At 46.4% G+C, this 20,631-nt stretch overlaps 1 protein-coding gene across 16 annotated transcripts in view; it reads left to right on the top strand.

The window, feature by feature from the left end:
* Window positions 1–20,631, top strand: part of PLEKHB2 (pleckstrin homology domain containing B2) — a 47,595-nt gene that overhangs the window by 3,601 nt on the left and 23,363 nt on the right. For all 16 annotated transcript variants that reach the window (XM_065525334.1, XM_074008721.1, XM_074008723.1 and 13 more), the window contains 2 exons: window positions 15,934–15,978; window positions 20,357–20,509. In XM_065525334.1, the coding sequence (XP_065381406.1) occupies window positions 15,934–15,978; window positions 20,357–20,509 (198 nt within the window). Of the gene's footprint in view, window positions 1–15,933; window positions 15,979–20,356; window positions 20,510–20,631 lie in introns of those variants that run through there.

The following is a 20,631-nucleotide window of genomic DNA, read 5'->3' on the forward strand; positions in this document are numbered from 1 at the left end:
TAGACTTGGAAAAGTAACTTGCCCAGTTGAGTCAGGATTTGAACATAGGTCTTTTAACTCTAAAGCTTATACCCAAACACTAGGTTCCGTGAATTTTCAAAAGCATATGATAGGCTGACTGCAGTGGCTCACACCTGTAATCCCAGAACTTTGGGAGGCTGAGATGGAAGGCCTTGAGCCCAGGAGTTTGAGACCAGCTTGGACAACATAGTGAAACCTCGTCTCTACAAAAACAAAACAAAATGTGACCAAAATCATGCTTTATGATTTTTGGTTTCTAAAGATACTCTCTAAATTTCTCTCCCCAATTTAAAGACGAAAGCAGGGCACTATTGGAAGCTTCAAGTAGGTAGATGAATTTAGGTTGGTTTTTTGTTTTGGTATAGTTGAAGATAATTCAGGTTATTGCTGACATGTTTACATTTATCAAAATAATACAGGTACATAGATCGAAAGACCAAATAAGCCAGGCGCGGTGGCTCACGCCTGTAATCCCAGCACTTTGGGAGGCTGAGGCGGGTGGATCGCCTGAGGTCAGTAGTTTGAAACCAGCCTGGCTAACACGGTGAAACCCTGTGTCTACTAAACATACAAAAACATTAGCCGGGGTGGTGGCGGGCGCCTGTAGTCCCAGCTACGCGGGAGGCTGAGGCAGGAGAATGGCGTGAACTCGGGAGAAGGAGCTTGCAGTGAGCCGAGATCGCCCCACTGCACTCCAGCCTGGGCGACAGAGTGAGACTCCGTCTCAAAAAAAAAAAAAAAGAAGTATTTTATTTTCGTGGATATGGTAAAATTGCTTTTGATTTATATGTAATCTTTTGACTTCTGATCATAGAAGACTTTTGCTGCCTTGTAAAACTCTTCAATTCACCAATGAGTGAAAAACTTGTGGAGAATTTGTCAGTGACTTCCCCCCTGTAGTACTCAGTCCTTCTCCAGTCTGGACTGTTTTTTTTTTCCTTTCCCTAGTCCTTCTGCACAGCTGCCTTTCTGGGAATTTCCTCCCCTGCCAGCTGAAGACAGAGTCCTACTCTGTCGCCCAGACTGGAGTGCAGTGACATGATGATTCATGGCTCACTGTGCTTCAACCTCCTGGGCTCGAGCGATCTTCCCACCTCACTCTACTGTGTAGGTGGGACTACAGGCGTGCACCACTATGCCCAGCTAACTTCTTATTTTTTTGTTGAGATAGTGTCTCACTGTGTTGCTGGGTTGGTCTCAAACTTCTGGGCTGAAGCGATTCTCCCACCTTGGCCTCCCAAAGTGTTGGGATTACAGACAAGAGCCACCATGCCTGGCCTTGATTAATAATTTGACTGGGTATGGAATTCTGACTTGGAAATAACTATTTTCCCTTAACATTTTGAAGGTATTGCTCTAGACGTCCTGTACCTTGCCGATTGTTGATTCTTTATATATGCTTTTTTCTTTGGGAAGTTTTTAGGTTCTCTTCTTTGTCCCTGATGTTCCGAAATTTCAGTCATCCTACTTACGGAGGATCTTTTAAAATTCATCATGCTGTACACTCATTGAAGCTTTTGAATCTAGAAATGTGTTATCCTGTTGCGGGAAATGGCTTTATGATATGATTTCTCTGCTCTTTCCTCTGTGGTTCATTTAGCAAATTCTCCTATAAGGAAAATTTTTTTTTGAGATGGAGTCTCGCTGTGATGCCCAGGCTGGAGTGCAGTGGTGCGATCTCAGTTCACTGCAACCTCCGTCTCTTGGGTTGAAGTGATTCTCCTGCCTCAGCCTCCCGAGTAGCTGGGACTACAGGTGTGTGCCACCGTGCCTGGCTAATTTTTGTATTTTTAGTAGAGACAGGGTTTCACCATATTGGCCAGGCTTGTCTTGAACTCCTGACCCCAAGTGATGTACCCGCTTCGGCCTCCCAAAGTGCTGTGATTAACGGGTGTGAGCCACTGTGCCCAGCCAGCAGAATATTTTATATCCCAGGCCCATCCTGTACTTTTTTTCCATCTCTTGGTCTTTTTTTTTCACTCTTCATTTCAGAGAGATTTCTTTCATCTTGATCTTTTCAACTCTTGTATTGAATTTTTAATTTTGGTTATTATTTTTAATTGAGAGCTCTGAATATTTCTTTTTTTTTCTTGTTTTTTTTTTTTGAAATGGAGTCTCACTCTGTTGCCTGGGCTGGAGTGCAGTGGCACGATTGCAGCTCACTGCAACCTCTGCCTCCCTGGTTCTAGCGATTCTTCTGCCTCAGCCTCCTGAGTAGCTAGGACTACAGGAGCCTGCCACCATGCCCGGCTAATTTTTGTGTTTTTAGTAGAGACGGGGTTTCACCATGTTGGCCAGACTGGTCTCAAACTCGTGACCTCAAATCATCCACCCGCCTTGGCCTCCTAAAGTGTTGGCATTACAGGCATGAACCACTGTGGCTGGCTGTAAAGTAATATTTTTGAAGTTTTCTTTTGTACCGAGCATTGTTTGTGATTCTTGTGAGGTTTTTTTCTTTAAAATTTTATTTTCTTTAATCTCTATCTTTTTCTCTTTTTTTTTGAGATGGAGTCTCGCTCTTTCGCCCAGGCTGGAGTGCAGTGGCCAATCTCAGCTCACTGCAAACTCCGCCTCCGGGGTTTACGCCATTCTCCTGCCTCAGCCTCCCAAGTAGCTGGGACTACAGGCGCCCGCCACCTCGCCCGGCTAGTTTTTTGTATTTTTTTAGTAGAGACGGGGTTTCACCGTGTTAGCCAGGATGGTCTCGATCTCCTGACCTCATGATCCGCCCGTCTTGGCCTCCCAAAGTGCCGGGATTACAGGCTTGAGCCACTGCTCCCGGCCTTCAATCTCTGTCTTTTGTGGTCTAGATTTTTCTCCAATGTCTGATTGTGATACTGTGAAATGTTTATTTGGTCTTTGACCTCATTTCCTGCCTTACAACTCCTATTTAATACAATCCTTAAACTCTCCAAAATGATGTCTTTTTGTATGCTAGTGATTGATTGATGGACTGCAGACTCCCTTCAGGATTGGGGGCTGGTCATCTGAAACACCCATGCAGCATTCGAGGGCTGGAACTTTCATGTCTGCCCCCCAGCCTTCGAGGAAGGAGGGAAGGGTTCAAGGTGATGTTGACCACCAGTGGCCGTTGGTGTAATCAGTCATGCTAACGTAATGTAGCCTCCATAAAAACCCAAAAAGATTGGGTTCGGAGAGCTTCCGGAATAGCTGAACACCTGGCGGCTCCTGGAGGGAGGGTGGTGTGTGCCTGGAGAGGCCGGGACACTAACACCTTGCCCTACGCATCTCTTCGTCTGTGTCCTTGTAATACCCTTTGTAATAAACTGGTAAATGTAAGTCATTGTTTACCTGAATTTTGTGAGCTGCTCTAGCAAATTAAACACAGGGAGGTATGGGAATTCTAATAGACCTAAAGAAAGAACTAAAGCAAAAATTACTATAAATAGAGAGTTTATTTAGGCCAGATTTGAGGACAGCATCCTGGGAAGCATAGATTCAAGTTGCCCTGAATATATGCTTCGAGTAGCAACAGTTACAAGTGGGATTTTAAAGGGCAAAAACGGGGAGAGTTTCTAAGTTGAACATAAACTATTGGTTGGCTGTATATTGTTCTTTGTATCACACATTCCAGGAACATGAAGAAAATGGTTGAGGGTCACATTGTGTAACTTGTAGTAACTGTCTTGGTAATTTATCAGCTTGTCTGGAAACTACAGGAAAGGGAAGATAGAAAAAAACGCCAAGTCCCTTTACACGGTTAACCCTGAGCATGGTTGGGGCTGTGGTAACTAAAGACCCATTTTCTACACTTTGCCTGCTGTATGTTCTTCAGATTGCTCTGAGCTGCTTTTCTTTCTCACTGACTTGAAGCTAGTTGATCACATGTTCCAGAGGCCCTGGCTTGCAGCTGGTGTCTGAAGGGTGGGCAGTCTTGTGGGACTGAGCCCTCACCTGTGGGATCTGATGCTATCTCCAGGTAGATAGTGTGACAGTTGAATTGCAGAATATCTAGTTGGTGTTCGCTGCGATTTTTTTTTTTTTTTTTGAGACTGGGTCTCATTCTTGCCCAGGCTGGAATGTAGTGGTGTGATCATGGCTCACTGCAACCTCCCCATTCCAGGCTCTAGTGGTCCTCTTACCTCAGCCCCAAAGTAGCTGGGACTACAGGTGTCCGCCACCATGCCCCGCTAATTTTTGTATGGTTGGGGTTTCACCATGTTGCCCAGGCTGGTCTCAAACTCCTGAGCTCAAGTGGTCCCCCCACCTTCGCCTCCTAAAGTGTTGGGATTATAGACACGCGACACTGCACATGGGCTTGCTGCATAATTGATTTCTTGCTTGGTATGTGGGGAGAAACCCTGACGCATTTTGTCACAGAAGTCTTCTATGTTGATTGTTGTGATGTGAGAGCAGAGGAAAAATAGTATCTTTTTCCACTCAGACTGATGATGCTTGCTCTGTATTCCTACTTCAGAGAGGTACTGAAAAGCTGATTGGAAGTCTGTGTGTTTGCTTCAAGTCTATCTCTTGGTGAGCTTCCCTGGAGAGGGTTAGGCAAAGATTGGCTTTTTCATTACAGAACACCCAGTTGTCAGTATCAGTGAACCTTTCCTCTTGGGACTGTGCCTTTGCTCAGAGCTAGAGTCTGGGAAGTAAGGAAGAAGATAGAGAATTTGACGTGCGCGGACTATATTCTCCTTCTAAGCGTGGCCTGTCACTTTGAGCTGTGTGTGGTGTGGCCACACCCAGTCTCCAGAGACATCATCTTCAGGATCAGGGAGGGTCCCTATCTACATGGGTGGATGCCAGGTGACCCCTTTGAAGACTTTCCATTAATTCTCCTGATTTCTCCCCCACCTTTAGAATTCTTACCTCCAATTTCTGAATCTATTTTTATGTGGCAGGAGTTGGCTTGCTGTGTTTTGGCTTCTGTTAGCACATGACAGAGTAGAAGTGGCCATATTTTATGTTAGTTGCCACTTGTCTGTTTGTCTTAGAACCTTCAAAATGTTGTATCTCATCTGCTTTTGTCTGCTGCTGTTCTCTTTGTGGATTTATGCCTTGTTTTCTCCTTAACTCTCATTTTAGTTGCATTTCAGGAGGGAGTGGAGCTAGCCATCTGTGCTTCTTATAAATTCATCATTAACACTGGAAATAGATCAATCACCTGCATATCGAGCTTCACATTACTGGTGTTTCTTTTTTTTTTTTTTTTTTTTTTTTTTGAGATGGAGTTTTGCTCTTTTGTCCAAGCTGGAGTGAAGTGGTGCGATCTTGGCTCACTGCAACCTCCTCCTCCTGGATTCAAGCGATTCTCCTGCCTCAGCCTCCCAAGTAGCTGGGATTACAGGCACCCGCCACAACACCCAGCTAATTTTTGTATTTTTAGTAGAGACAGTGTTTCACCACGTTGGCCAAGCTGGTCTCGAACTCCTGACCTGGGGTGATCTGCCCACCTCAGCCTCCCAAATGCTGGGATTACAGGCGTGAGCCACCGCCCAGCTTGGTGTTTCTTTTGTCTTGGATCTATGTTTCAGTGCTACTCTTGTGTCTTCTCCCTTTTAAAATAACTCCCCTGTGAATTGTAATGTTGAGTGACAAGAAATGTTAATTCTCTAGAAATACATAGGGAGAGAGAAGAACAGAAAGCTGCATGTTTAAAGTCTGCCTTTTTTGTTTTTCCCTTTGAGGCTTGGGTCCTTGGTAACCTCCAGGCAGGGCAGGCCAGCCAGATCAGGACCAGGAATTGGTCTAGGGTGATGGAGAGGTGGAAGGAAGGGGATGCCTGTGCAGTAGTGATACGTAAGTCTCTGGGAGGCTGAAGGCATGTTGGTCAAGTGACAGTGTCCAAGTGATGATACTGTCTGATCCAGGTGAAGGTACCACAGGTACCTTAGGAGGCATCCAGTGTCGCAGAACTTTTATTATATATCCCCTTATTTTCTTCCGACTTCTGGAGATTGGTGTGTAAGTGCTTGCTCAGCTGTGTAAGTCACTAAAACCGGTGTATTCCCAAAACCAACGTATTCCTTACTGTGTGAATCCATGGTTGGTTTCCCCAGGGCCATTTCTCTCCAGCAGCTTGAGTTTAGGCTGGCTCAAAGCCTGCACCTGCAGTCTCCCCTGCTATCCAGGTTTCAGTACACATGAGCTCTCAACTCAGAAGTCTAGTCTTTTTGTCTTAAAAGGGAAATCCTAACATTTAGATAGTAAATGCAACAAATGACCCCTACTATTAACATAGTAACCGTTTGCATTATCCAACGAGAGGCTGTTACACAATTATCAAAGTGTTTCAACCTTTTTTTTTTTTTTTTGAGACGGAATCTCGCTGTGTCTCCCAGGCTGGAGTGCAGTGGCGTGATCTCGGCTCACTGCAAGCTCTGCCTCCCGGGTTCACGCCATTCTCCCGCCTCAGCCTCCCAAGTAGCTGGGACTACAAGCGCCCGCCACCACGCCCGGCTAGTTTTTTGTATTTTTAGTAGAGACGGGGTTTCACCATGTTAGCCAGGATAGTCTCGATCTCCTGACCTCGTGATCCACCCGCCTCGGCCTCCCAAAGTGCTGGGATTACAGGCTTGAGCCACCGCGCCCGGCCCCTTTTTTTTTTTTTTTAAATCAAACTGGCTGTCCTCAGCTGTGTGAAATTGAACTCATATTGGAAGGTGTATTAGTCTGTTCTTAAGCTGCTAATGAAGACGTACTAATGAAGACTGGGTAATTTATAAAGGAAAGAGGTTTAATTGACTCACAGTTCCACATGGCTGGGGAGGCCTCACTCTCATTGTGGAAGACAAATGAGGAGCAAAGTTATGTCTTACATGGCAGTAGGCGAGAGAGCTTGTGCAAGGGAACTCCCATTTATTAAACCATCTGATCTTCTGAGACTTACTACCATGAGACCAGTATGGGGGAAAAACTGCCCCCAAGATTCAGTTACCGTCCCTTGGCCCCGCCCTTGACACATGGGGATTTTTGCAATTCAAGGTGAGATTTGGGTGGAGACACAGCCAAACCATATCATTCTGCCCAGGTCCCTGCCAAATCTTGTGTCCTCACATTTCAAAACCAGTCATGCCTTCCCAACAGTCCCCCAAAGTCTTAACTCATTTTAGCATTAACTCAGAAGTCCACAGTCCAAAGTCTCATCTGAGATAAAGCAGGTCTCTTCCGCCTATGAGCCTGTAAAATCAAAAGCAAGTTAGTTACTCCCTAGATACTGTGGGGGTACAGCCATTGGGTAAATACACCTGTTCCAAATGGGAGAAATTGGCCAGAACGAAGGGACTGCAGGCCCCATGCAAGTCCGAAATCCAATGGGGCAGTCAAACCTTTTTTTTTTTTTTTTTTTTTGAGACAGAGTTTCACTCTTGTTGCCCAGGCTGGAGTGCAATGACCTGGTCTTGGCTCACTGCAACCTCCACCTCCCGGGTTCAAGCGATTCTTCTGCCTCAGACTCCTGAGTAGCTGGGATTACAGGTGCCCACCACCATGCCCAGCTAATTTTTATATTTTTAGTAGAGACGAGGTTTCACCATGTCAGTCAGGCTGGTCTCAAACTCCTGACCTGAGGCAATCTGCCTGCCTCGGCCTCCCAAAGTGCAGAGATTACAGGTGTGAGCCACTGAGCCTAGCCAGGGCAGTCAAATCTTGAAGCTCCAGAATGATCTCCCTTGACTCCGTGTCTCACATCCAGGTCATGCTGATGTAAGAGGTGGGCTCCCATGACCTTGGGCAGCTCCACCCATGTAGCTTTGCAGGGTACAGACCCCATTTTGGCAGCTTTCACTGGCTGGCATTGAGTGTCTGCAGCTTTCCAGGTGCAGAGTGCAAGTTGTCGGTGGATGTACCATTCTGGGGTCTGGAGGACAGTGGCCCTCTTCTCACAGCTCCAGTAGATAGTGCCCCAGTGGAGACTCTCTGTGGGGGCTCCAACCCCATATTTCCCTTCCACACTGCCCTAGTAGAGGTTCTCCATGAGGGCCCCACTCCTGCAGCAAACTTCTGCCTGGACCTCCAGGCATTTCCATACAACTTCTGAAATCTAGATGGGGGTTCCCAAATCTCAATTATTGACTTCTGTGTACCTGCAGGATCAACACCACATGAAAACTGCCAAGGCTTGGGGCTTGCACCCTCTGAAACCACAGCCTGAGCTGTACCTTGGCCCCTTTTAGCCATTACAGTAGCAGCTGGGACAGGCACCAAGTCCCGAGGCTGCACGCAGCAGGGGGGCCCTGGGCCTGACCTGCAAAACCATTTTTTCCTTTTAGTCCTCCGGACCTGTGATGGCAGTGGCTGCTGCAAGGTTTCTGACATGCCCTGGAGACTTTTTTTTTTTTTTTTGAGACAGAGTCTCGCTCTGTCCCCCGGCTGGAGTGCAGTGGCGCAATCTTGGCTCACTGCAAGCTCCACCTCCCGAGTTCATGCCATTCTCCTGCCTCAGCCTCCTGAGTAGCTGGGACTACAGGTGCCCGCCACTTTTTTGTATTTTTAGTAGAGACGGGGTTTCACCGTGTTAGCCAGGATGGTCTCGATCTCCTGACCTCGTGATCCGCCCGCCTGGGCCTCTGAAAGTGTTGGGATTACAGGCGTGACCTACCAGTGAGCCACCGTCCAGCCCTGCCCTGGAGACATTTTGCCTGTTGTCTTGGTGGTTAACATTGGGCTTCTTATTACTTATGCAAATTTCTGCAGCAGGCTTGAATTTCTCCCCAGAAAATGGATTTTTCCTTTCTGTTGCATCATCGGTCGGCAAATTTTCCGAACTTTTATGCTCTGCTTCCTCTTGAATGCTTTGCTGCTTAGAAATTTCTTTTGCTAGATACCCTAAATCATCTCTCTCAAGTTCAAACTTCCACAGGTCTCTAGGACAGAGACAAAATACCACCAGTCTCTTTACATAGCAATGGTGATCTTTACTCCAGTTCCCATCTAGTTCCTCATCTCCATCTGAGCCCACTGCAGCCTGGACCTTATTGTCCATATCACTGTCAGCATTTTGGTCAGGGCCACTCAGCAAGTCTTTAGGAAGTTCCAAACTTTCCCACATCTTCCTGTCTTCTTCTCAGCCCTCCAAACTGTTCCAACCTCTGCCTTTTACCCAGTTTCAAAGTTGCTTCCACATTTTTAGTTATCTTTACAGTAGCATTCTGCTGTACTGGTACCAATTTACTGTATTAGTCTGTTCTCATGCTGCTAATAAAGATATACCCAAGACTGGGTGATTTATAAAAGAAGGAGGTGGCCGGGCGCAGTGACTCATGCATGTAATCCCAGCACTTTGGGAGGCCACGGTGAGCAGATCACGAGGTCAGGAGATTGAGACCATCTTGGCTAACATGGTGAAACCCCGTCTCCACTATAAAAAATACAAAAAAATTAGTGGGGCGTGGTGGTGGGCACCTGTAGTCCGTGCTACTCGGAAGACTGAGACAGGAGAATGGTGTGAACCCGGGAGGTGGAGGTTGCAGTGAGCCGAGATTGCGCCACTGCACTCTGGCCTGGGCGACAGAGCGAGACTCCATCTCAAAAAAAAAAAAAAACAGGAAGGAAGTTTAGTTGACTCACAGTTCACATGGCTGGGGAGGCCTCACAATCATGGTGGAAGGCAAATGAGGAACAAAGTCATGTCTTACATAGTGGCAGGCAAGAGAACTTGTGCGGGGAACTCCCATTTATAAAACTATCAGATCTTGTGAGACTTGTTCACTACCATGAGAATAGTATGAGGGGAACTGCCCCCATGATTCAGTTATCTCCACCTGGCCTCACTGTTGACATGTGGGGATTATTACAATTCAGGGTGAGATTTGGGTGGGAATACAGCCAAACCATTATCAGAAGGTATGTCTTTTTTTTTTTTTTTTTTTTTTTTTTTGAGATGGAGTCTCACTCTTTTGCCAGGCTAGAGTGCAGTGGTGCGATCTTGACTCACTGCAACCTCTGCTTCCCAGGTTCAAGCGATTCTTCTGCCTCGGCCTCCCAAAGTGCTGGGACTACAGGCGTGAGCTACCGCGCCCGAGCAGAAGGTATATCTTTTCTCTAACACATTCTACTGTAATATATCTCATTTCAGTCATCTTATACCCAAGGTGCCTTTCAGCCTTGCTTGTAATGAACTGTAATTTTTACTTTGAATTTTACACTTGTGTCACAATTTAGCCATTAGATACTCTTTCTTCACCTGAGTGGCTTCTTGACGCTTTCTGAAGGCACTCTTGAAAGCATCTGTGCTTTTTGGTAATAAGATATCCTGCCCCTAAACTGTAAGTAGCTCATTTTCAAAGAGTACTGGCGCCTTTTAGAGGAGACTAGTGTTAGAGATGAAAATCTGGGCTCTGGGAGGTACATGAGATTGTTCCACAGAATGAGGAGAGAGAGACAGGATGACATAAGAAGCTACTTGAGTCAGCAGAGGAATTACTCTTTTAAAGAGTCAAGAGTTTCTGTTGCTGATTCCAGTTTAAGTTCTTTTCTGTCTCATAATCTGATTTCCCCTTTCTCTAATAGTTTTGAGTTATTTTATATAGGCACACGAAAGATATGTTTATAATGTCCTCTAGATGTAGACATTTCCATTTCTTTTTTCTTTTTGAATCTTACTCAAGTGGCCTGAATTGATTCCCAAGTCTACCGTTCAGTTTCTTCTTGTTGCCATCCCTTGAGACTCAACTGCCTGAAAAGTAAGAGAAACCCAGGCTTACCTCAAGGAAACACCAAAGAAAACATATGCACAACATTCTTGTATTAGTCTATTCTCACACTCCTTTAAAGAACTACCTGAGACTGGGTAATTTATGAAGAAAAGAGGTTTAATCGACTCAGAGTTCTGCAGACTGTACAGGAGGCATGGCTGTGGAGTCCTCAGAAAACTTGCAATCATGGCAGAAGGCGAAGGGGAAGCAGCTGTGTTTTCATGTGGCAGTAGGAGAGGGTGAACACACTTATAAATAACTAGATCTCCTGAGAAATCTATCACAAGACCAGCAACAGGGATAGCTGCCCCCATGATCCAGTCACCTTCCACCAGGCCCCTCTGCCAACACTGGGGATTATAATTCAACATGAGATCTTGGGTGGGGACACAGAGCCAAACCATATAATCTGGCAAATCAGATGTTGACCCACACAATTAGTACCAAATACTCAGAGATACCAGGAAATCTCTGGGTCCTTAAGGTTTTACTTAAAACTCTCTTTTAACTCTTTATCAGCCGGGCACAGTGGCTCACGCCTGTAATCCCAGCACTTCAGGAGGCCAAGGTGGGCAGATCACCTGAGATCAGGAGTTCGAGACCAGCCTGGTCAACATGGCAAAACCCAGTCTCTACTAAAAATACAAAAATTAGCTGGGTGTGGTGGTGCGTGCTTGTAATCCCAGTTACTTGGGAAACTGAGGCAGGAGAATTGCTTGAACCCGGGAGGCGGAGGTTGTAGTGAGCTGAGATCATGCCACTGCACTCCAGCCTGGATGACTGAGTGAGACTCTGTCTCAAAAACAAAAACAAAAAAACCTCTTTATCCTCATGGGTGCCAATGGTGGTAGTGCTAATCTTACGGCATGTAGGATTGTTGGGCTCAGATTCTTAAAGGCCTTTGAATAAATGAAGCCATTCTTAATCTCAGTGTTACACTAGTCTGACATTTTAACCATTAAGAATGATAGGAGGCTGGGTGCAGTGGCTCACGCTTGTAATCCCAGCACTTTGAGAGGTCAGAGCAGGCGGATCACTTGAGGTCAGGAGTTCGAGACCATCCTGGCCAACATGGTGAAAGCCTCTCTCCACTAAAATTGCAAAAATTAGCTGGCTGTGGTGACACCTGTAATTGCAGCTACTTGGGAGGCTGAGGCACGAGAATCGCTTGAACCTCGGAGGCAGAGGTTGCAGTGAGCCTAGATAGTGCCCTTGCACTCCAGTCTGGGTGACAGAGGTAAACTCTGTCCAAAAAAAAAAAAAAAAAAGATAGAAGATGTAGCCAAATTAATATCAAGAACCATTAGAAGGCTGGCCATGGTGGCTCACACCTGTAATCCCAGCACTTTGAGAGGCTGAGGCGGGTGGATTGCCTGGCCAACATGGCAAAATCCTGTCTCTACTTAAAATACAAAAATTAGCTGGTTGTGATGGCACACGCCTGAAATTCTAGCTACTCGGGAGGCTGAGGCAGGAGAATCGCTTGAACCTGGGAGGTGGAGGCTGCAGCGAGCCGAGATCATCGCACTCCAGCCTGGGTGACAGCGCAGACAAAGAAACAAACAAAAAAACCCATTAAAAATGTAAAGAAATTCACCACAGACATTGAGGAGACTCCTTTCTGTTACTCCACATTTTTATATTCACTGTGTCCCATAACCACCAGCGAAGTTGTATGGCTGCGTTTCAGTCAGGTTTTGTATTTGGTGTGACTAGGTAGTTATCAGTACGTTTTCTAGTAATTTTTAGCCTGTTCCCATTTATTTTTTTTTCATATGATATATATACTGAGAATTCACATTATGGATGCATGAAGCTGTAGTATGAATATAAATATCTAGGATTTGACGTGAATGCGTACGTACTTTGCCCTCTCTTTTTTTGTGTTCTGGGTTAATAACACCACTGCACAGATGTGATGCTATCTACAGCATTCTTTCCTTTTTGTTTCGCCTGTTTCTTCTGCTGTATTAAGCTACATGAGAGTAGCATTTTGGCCTTGCCACTGCTGTATCCTTAGTGTCTAAGACAAGACTGAACACACGTTAGGTGCTCTAAGAATATTTGTTTAATGAAAATATGATACTGGTAGTTCTCCACCTCAAACCCTTTTGGAAGTAAAATGATTGTTTTGGGATGTTTTAGGCTGTAAGTTGCAGGAAACCAAATTCAAACATCTTAAGTGATAAACCCATCATTCTGCTTAGTGGAAAGTCTTAGGTAAGGGTGGGTTTTGGGGGTTGGTGAAGTCAGTGGCTCAGCAGCGTGAGCTCTGCTGTCTCTGGGTCGGCTGCCCCAGCTGGTTCCTCATGGTCAGAAGGTGGCTGCCCGCACAGTGAGCAGCGGTGTGCTTCCCTGTTCACGTCATCTGGGAGACAGGGAGACCGGCTTTTGTTTGCTGGGGATTGTATGTTTGAGAACCTAAACGCAGTAGAGAAAGGGGAAAAATGAAAAACATTTCCTTTCTTGGTAAGGACAGAAAGGATGAATTGAAGAAAACTGCAAAGAGAGCGAGAAGCCTCAGCGTGCATGATTTTGGAGATGCTGAGGTATGGGGTTACTGGGGCTTGTGGAGCTCTTGTTAAAGGTTTGGAGGAAGATGAGAATTCAGCCATGCTTAGATATGGGGAAGGAGCCACATGAGAGACATTTGTTCTTCTGAGGTGCCCATTTGGGCTTTTGCTCACCTTACAAACCTTAGCGCCTTAAAGAAATACCTAAAAAAGCTAAAGCAGAAAACAAAAAAGGCCCATAGTCTCAGCTTCCGGATAATAACTAATGATTTCAAACAATGAAATGGGCTGGGTGTGGTGGCTCATGCCTGTAATCCCAGCGCTTTGGGAGGCCGAGGGAGGTGGATCACCTGAGGTCAGGAGTTTGAGACCAGCCTGACCAATGTGCTGAAACCCTGTCTTTATTAAAAATATAAAAATTAGCCGAGCTTGTTGGTATGCGCCTGTAGTCCCAGCTACTCAGGGAGGCTGAGACAGGAAAATTGCTTGAACCTGGAGGGCGGAGGTTGCAGTGAGCTGAGATTGCACCACTGCGTTCCAGCCTGGGCATCGCAGCAAAACTCCATCTCAAAAAAAAAAAAAAAAAAAACAAACATGCAAACTGTTAACTAATTTAAACAGTACAGGAAGGGGTAATGGGACCAGTCACCATCTTTGTTGTGTGACACACACAGAATCGCCGCATTGTGTTTCCAGAGACACATCCTTCACAGGTTTCAGGATTCCTCCCAGGAGGCGGCCTGCAGCACATGCCGCTCCGCCTTGCCTGCCTGGTGATCTGTCCTGTGTGGAGGTGCCCGCTCCGCAGTCCTCCGTCGTGGGGCATGTTGGTGTGCTTCTGCAGTATATGTGATGTTGCAGCAAGTGTTTTTATATATATATGTATGTATGTGTTGGTGAACTTCTGCACATGGTGAGGCAAATTCCTAGTCATGGTGAGACTGCTGGGTCAAAGTATGTGAACTATTAAAGTTTCGACAGGTTGGCCGGGCGCGGTGGCTCAAGCCTGTAATCCCAGCACTTTGGGAGGCCGAGACGGGCGGATCACGAGGTCAGGAGATCGAGACCATCCTGGCTGACACGGTGAAACCCCGTCTCTAATAAAAAATACAAAAAAAAAAACTAGCCGGGCGAGGTGGCGGGTGCCTGTAGTCCCAGCTACTCAGGAGGCTGAGGCAGGAGAATGGCGTGAACCCGGGAGGCGGAGCTTGCAGTGAGCCGAGATCTGGCCATTGCACTCCAGCCTGGGTGACACAGCAAGACTCCGTCTCAAAAAAAAAAAAAAAAAAAAAAAAGTTTCGACAGGTTTTGTCAAATTTCCCTCCGAAAAGGTTGCAGCAATTTTCTTTCTGCCATCGTGCTTTCTCCTTGCTGGTGTCTTGGAGGTTTTCATTTCTGACCACCTGATAGGTACAGTAGTTAACTGTACAGCTGGAGTTGTATCTGTTGAATTGAGTGGGAAATTCAGTGTCTTTTTACGGGTTTGTTGGTCCTTTGTGTTCCTTTTCTGTGAACTGCTAAATGATTGCCTTTTCTGTATGATGTGTGTGAACTTTGTAAGTGAAGGAAATAAGCTCCTTGCTGCCATATGGTTATGAATATTTCTTCTTCTTCTGTTTTTTTTTTTTTTTTTTTTTTTTTTTTTGAGACAGTCTCACTCTGTCGCCCAAGCTGGAGTGTAGTGGTGTCTCGGCTCACCGCAACCTCCACCTCCCGGGTTCAAGTGATTCTCCTGCCTCAGCCTCCCGAGTAGCAAGATTATAGGTGCCCATCACCAAGCCTGGCAATTTTTTTTTTTTTTTGAGACAGAGTCACCCAGGCTGGAGTGCAGTGGCAGCGTGATCTCGGCTCACTGCAACCTCCGCCTCCCGGGTTCAAGCGATTCTCCTCCCTCAGCCTCCTGAGTAGCTGGGATTACAGGCACATACCACCACACCCAGCTAATTTTTGTATTTTTAGTAGAGGCGGGGTTTCAGCATGTTGGTCAGGCTGGTCTCAAACTCCTGACCTCCTGATCTGCCCGCCTCAGCCTCCCAAAGTGCTAGGATTACAGGCATGAGCCACCGCGCCCGGCCAATTTTTGTATTTTTAGTAGAGACGAGGTTTCACCATGTTGGCCAGGCTGGTCTTGAACTCCTAACCTCAGGTGATCCACCCTCCTTAGCCTGAGCCACTGTGCCCAGCTGTGACTGTTTCTTCTAATTTATCAGTTTTAAAGTCACATTTAGCTTTTTTCCATACAGAAGATTTAAATTTTTATGGAGTTGACTTTATGAACCTTTTTCTTGATGACTTTTGTTTTTTTTGCCCTGACCTGGCCACTGCATGTCACTCACTGCTGACACCAGTGTAGCACCCCTGCCTGGGCCATGTGGACCCCACTGGGAACTCCAAATGTAGGCACCTGAGGGCTCCAGCAAGCCACGAGAATCCTCCATGTCCTTGACAGAGCTAAATGCTGTGTCCCTGGGGCTGCTTTATGTTTATTGTGTGGTGTTAGACGCAGGTGGGCTGGGTGCTGAGGCTGAAGGCTAGTGTGGGAGGAGGGAAGTGGGTACAGAGTGCAGGGCACATGAACCCCACTGAGGAGGTGTTTGTTAAATGCCAGGGGGGCACTGAGCTAAAATGGCCTTGGCTCTTCCTCAGCTGATGCTGAAGGGGCTAAGGATAGAGACTTGGCCAGACAGGTTATTCTCTTTCTAGGTATGATTTTGAACCTGCCTGTTCTTGTTCTGTAGGTGAAGAGATGGCGTTTGTGAAGAGTGGCTGGTTGCTGCGACAGAGTGAGTACAGGATGTGCGGCCTGCGGTCGGCATTGCCGAAGGGCAATCTCTATTTCTGTTTGCTTAAAGCTGATCATGGTTAAAAACAAATAACAAAGTTTTTTGAGTGCTGTGGCCTTGAGTTTTCCCTTGGACATTCCTAGGTCTCTGTGAACTGTCTTGCACACCGCGAAGCTCCTCCTTGGTTGCTGAGTTGATAGGAACCAGGAAACAATGGCAGTCCCTGCTGCTTTCGCTCTCCTCACTAGCGTGCTTTATTTATTTTATTTTACTTTATTTATTTATTTATTTTTGAGACGGAGTTTCACTCTTGTTGTGGAGTGCAATGGCGCGATCTCGTCTCACCACAGCCTCCGCCTCTTGGGTTCAAGCGATTCTCCTGCCTCAGCCTCCCGAGTAGCTGGGATCACAGGCATGTGCCACCATACCCGGCTAATTTTGTATTTTTAGTAGAGAAGGGGTTTCTCCATGATGGCCAGGCTGGTCTCAAACTCCCGACCTCAGGTGATCTGCCTGCCTCGGCTCCCAAAGTGTTGGGATTACAAGCGTGAGCCACCATGCCCAGCCACGTGCTTTATTGTTAATGATGGTTCTGGAACTGCCTGGATCTACCTAGCCCAGCTGAGATCTGGCACGGAAGTGCTGGTCTCACTGCCTCTCTCCTCTGGGGATTGAGCAGTGACTCAGATTCTCAGATATTGGTGTCTTGGTAATTATGTGGCTGAAGAGTTGATCTGAGGCAGAGTTTATCTAAAACCAAAACTTTTGTGTCTCCAAAAGGACTAGAGAAGAGACTCAGTTCTGTTTTTATGGGATTGAGATCCACTTTCCTAGGCTGATCTCCACAAACCTATCTTTCCTACACTGTCTGCTTATCTGTGAGGCTGTCACTCCAGGTGGGATTCATACTGTGTTTTAAAATGGGAAGAACCAGTCTTATTTATTAAAAAAAGAGCAAGCAGGATATTCAGTTATACTAGAAAGAGTGAAGCTAAGGGAAAAGTGACTACTATGTCATTTATGATTCTAGTCAAAAACTGAGCTGTATCACATACCATTGATTGTTCAGAGACGTGAGTTTATCTATGGGGGATACTTTCAGAAATCAGCTAAAGTCAAGTCTACCAGTGAGAATTGATGGCATACCTGAGATGGTTTATAAAAACTATTGTTTATGAATCGTTTGTGTTCCTGTTAAAAAGATTTTATGTATATATTCTTAATTCTCACAACAGCTGTATGATAGGTAAGTGGTATTATTTCCAGTTAAAGAAATTGAGATTCAGTGAGGTTAGGTAATTTGTCTAAGTGTAAACTATGGGTGACAAACCTACATTCAAAGTCAGAACTGTGTGATTTCAACACTGACACTATATGCACCCTGAGACCGGCCTTCAGCCTGTGTGCCTGTGAAGAGTTCCGTGGTCCCAACCTGGAGCTGAACCGTGTGCCCCCTTGTCTGTGACAGTCCTGTAGTCTTAGAATAGACAGAGGTGTCGTAGTGTCAGCTTCACAAAGGAAGTCCTGGAGCCCCAAGTTTCCTAGTTCTGGGTTTTGTGGTCCCAGCCTCCCCATAGTCAGGGGACATGGGGACCCTTGCTCAGACCTTGAGGGTGTGCCCTCCTTTGCTGGCCCTTCAGATGTCCTTTGGTGTTTCTCGCCAGGCTCTGCCACACCCTTGTTTGAGGGTAAGCTTTCCCTTCTCTGCCACAACTCGATGTAAGTGCTTTGTCAACATACTGATCAATGACCCTTTGGACAATGTTGTGCTCCCCATCAGTGCCTAGCATGGGGACGTACATAAAATGGATGTACTTTAAATAAGTCACATAGACTTTTCCAGTATTCTGGTCCATGGGTGTTTCAGAAATGTATATTCAGAAGACTTATCTATACATTACCCCATCTTCATATGTGTGGGTTAATTTTCCTTCTTTCCTGAAAGTAGAAGTATCAGTGCCAGTAAAACGAGGTGAGATGTATTACATCCATGGGGTTGTAGAGTAGCAGAGACACACATGCGATGTGGTCACATGTAGGCAAAGCCGTCCTCAGGACTTCTTTTCCTGCCGTTGCCACATACAGTGTTGGGCCCTGGTCCTGGCCTCTGGAGGACAGCCTGATTTGGGAGTCTGCAGCCAGGGCTTTGATGCAGGTGAGATACTTGGGCAGAACTCCCTGGCCCAGTGGTTCCACCTGTCTCTGTGTTTCTGTGGCTCTATTTAGTAGGGCTTTTTGTTTGTTTGTTTGTTTGAGACAGAGTCTTGCTTTGTTGCTCAGGCTGGAGTGCAATGGCATGATCTCGGCTCACTGCAACTTCTGCCTCCAGCTTCAAGCGATTTTCCTACCTCAGCCTCCTGAGTAGCTGGGATTATAGGTGTGCACCACCAGGCCCGGCTAATTTTTGTATCTTTAGTAGAGACGGCGTTTCACCATGTTGACCAGGCTGGTCTTGAAATCCTGACCTCATGGTCCACCCGCCTTGGCCTCCCAAAGTGCTGGGATTACAGGCATGAGCCACCGTGTCCGGCTTTTCTTTTTATTTTTAAGATAGGGTCTTGCCCTGTCGCCTAGGCTGGAGTGCAGTGGCGTGATAACTGCTCACTGCAGCCTTGATCTCCCAGGTTCAAGTGGTCCTCCTGCCTCAGAATCTCAAGTAGCTGGGACTGCTGGCCTGTGTTAGCATGTCTGCCTATTTTCCTCTTTGTAGAGATGGGTCTTGCTATGTAGTCCAGGCTGGTCTCAAACTCCTGGGCTCAAGCGATCCTTCCACCTCAACCTCCCAAAGTGCTGGGACTACAGAGATAAGCCATTGCGCCCAGCCTGTTTGGCAGTTTCTGCACAGCTCAGGCAGCCAATCAAATGGATGCTTGGGCATCACTTAGTGGTCAGTTGGGCAAGTGCAGTGGACACCCCTCCTGGTGAGGAGAGTGCCTGATACTGGCAGGAAGGCTGGATGGTACGTATCTGGTTGACACCAGTTGCAGGCACGGCAACATAAAGGGAAGCACATGAAATGGGATTGTGTGTGTTGGCCAAGAACGGGGTGAGGTGTACAGGAACAGAAGGTGTAGTGGGCAGTGAGTGGATGTGAGGAAGGTACAGAGATGACCGGAGCTACAACTGGCCTTTAAGTCCACTGCAGGGGTTTTCCCTTCATGCAGTCAAGGAAATTACTGTTTTATAAAGTTAAATACCTGGTCCAAGATCACAAATGAAAGGTTGAATTCACTCAAGCTGACAGAAATATGTGAGGTAGTAGGATGTGCACAGCGTGAGAGGCCAGGCAGGGCCTGGTCTATATCCTGCTGTGCTCATTTATCGAGTGTATGCATCGGGGTGCCTTCCACACTGTAGGCTTCCTGTGGGAAATGGTAGGAGAGAGTATCTGTGAAAGCTCTTAAGGACAAGAAAAAAAAATGTGTTTTTTTTTTGAGACAGAGTCTTGCTCTGTACCCCAGGTTGGAGAGCAGTGGTGTGATCTCAGTTCACTGCAACCTCCACCTCCTGGGTTCAAGCGATTCTCCTGCCTCAGCCTCCCTAGTAGCTGGGATTACAGGTGCCTGCCTCCATGCTCAGCTAGTTTTTTGTAGTTTTAGTAGAGACAGGATTTCACCGTCTTGTCCAGGCTGGTCTCGAACTCCTGGCCTCAAGTGATCCATCCGCCTCGGTCTCCCAAAGTGCTGGGATTACATGCGTGAGCCACCATGCCTGGCTGAAATGTGTTTCTTCAAAGAGGTAGGTATTATTTTTATTTGCATATAGAGACTTTACAGTCCAGCATTTTCTGATCTAGCAAATGTAGACAATATTTGGAAATTTAGAAACTGGAAAAGTTTGAAAGGTTTAAAGTTTAGTACTGTATGAGGAATTAAATGTTAGATATGTTTCATTTGCTGAAAAGCAAGCTTTTTTTTTTTTTTTTTTTTTTTTTTTTTTTTTTTTAAACACCTTAATTTGAAAGTGTGGGGACTTCTAAGTTGGTTGGCAGCATTCTCTGTTGCCAGTGTGTGCCGCATGCAGCCTGCTGACGCACCAGTGGGCGGGCCCTGGGGTCGGCTTTCGCTTTCATTCTGAGGGACTGCTTTGGTTAATTCTAACAGGTGTCATTAAGAGGTCAGGGGAAGAGTTCTTTTTGTTTCTGCTGTGACTGTGTCCTTGCTCTTTTGGCTCGAAGCCAACCTTTCCGCTGGGCGTGGCGGCTCGTGCCTGCAGTTGCAGCTAAACGGGAGGCTGAAGTGGGAGGATTGCTTGAGCCCAGGAGTTCAAGACTGCAGTGAGCTGTGATCATGTTTGTGAATAGCCACTGCATTCCAACTTGGGTGAAATAATAAGACTCTATCTCTAAAAAAAACCCAACCTTACTATTTTTTTCCAGGTACTATTTTGAAGCGCTGGAAGAAGAACTGGTTTGATCTGTGGTCGGATGGTCACCTAATCTATTATGATGACCAGACTCGGCAGAATATCGAGGATAAGGTCCACATGCCAGTGGACTGTATCAACATCCGCACGGGGCAGGAATGTCGGGGTGAGCTGGCCTGTCTTGGCCAACTTCTGTCTTCTGCTCTTCCTCTGTCTCGGTGGGAACTGGGTCCTCTTCCTTCCGCGTTCTGCTTTCATTAACAGATTGAAGAAGGGCTCCATCTCAGA

This window comes from Macaca fascicularis, chromosome 12 (assembly GCF_037993035.2).
Source record: "Macaca fascicularis isolate 582-1 chromosome 12, T2T-MFA8v1.1".
Classification (NCBI taxonomy): domain Eukaryota; kingdom Metazoa; phylum Chordata; class Mammalia; order Primates; family Cercopithecidae; genus Macaca; species Macaca fascicularis.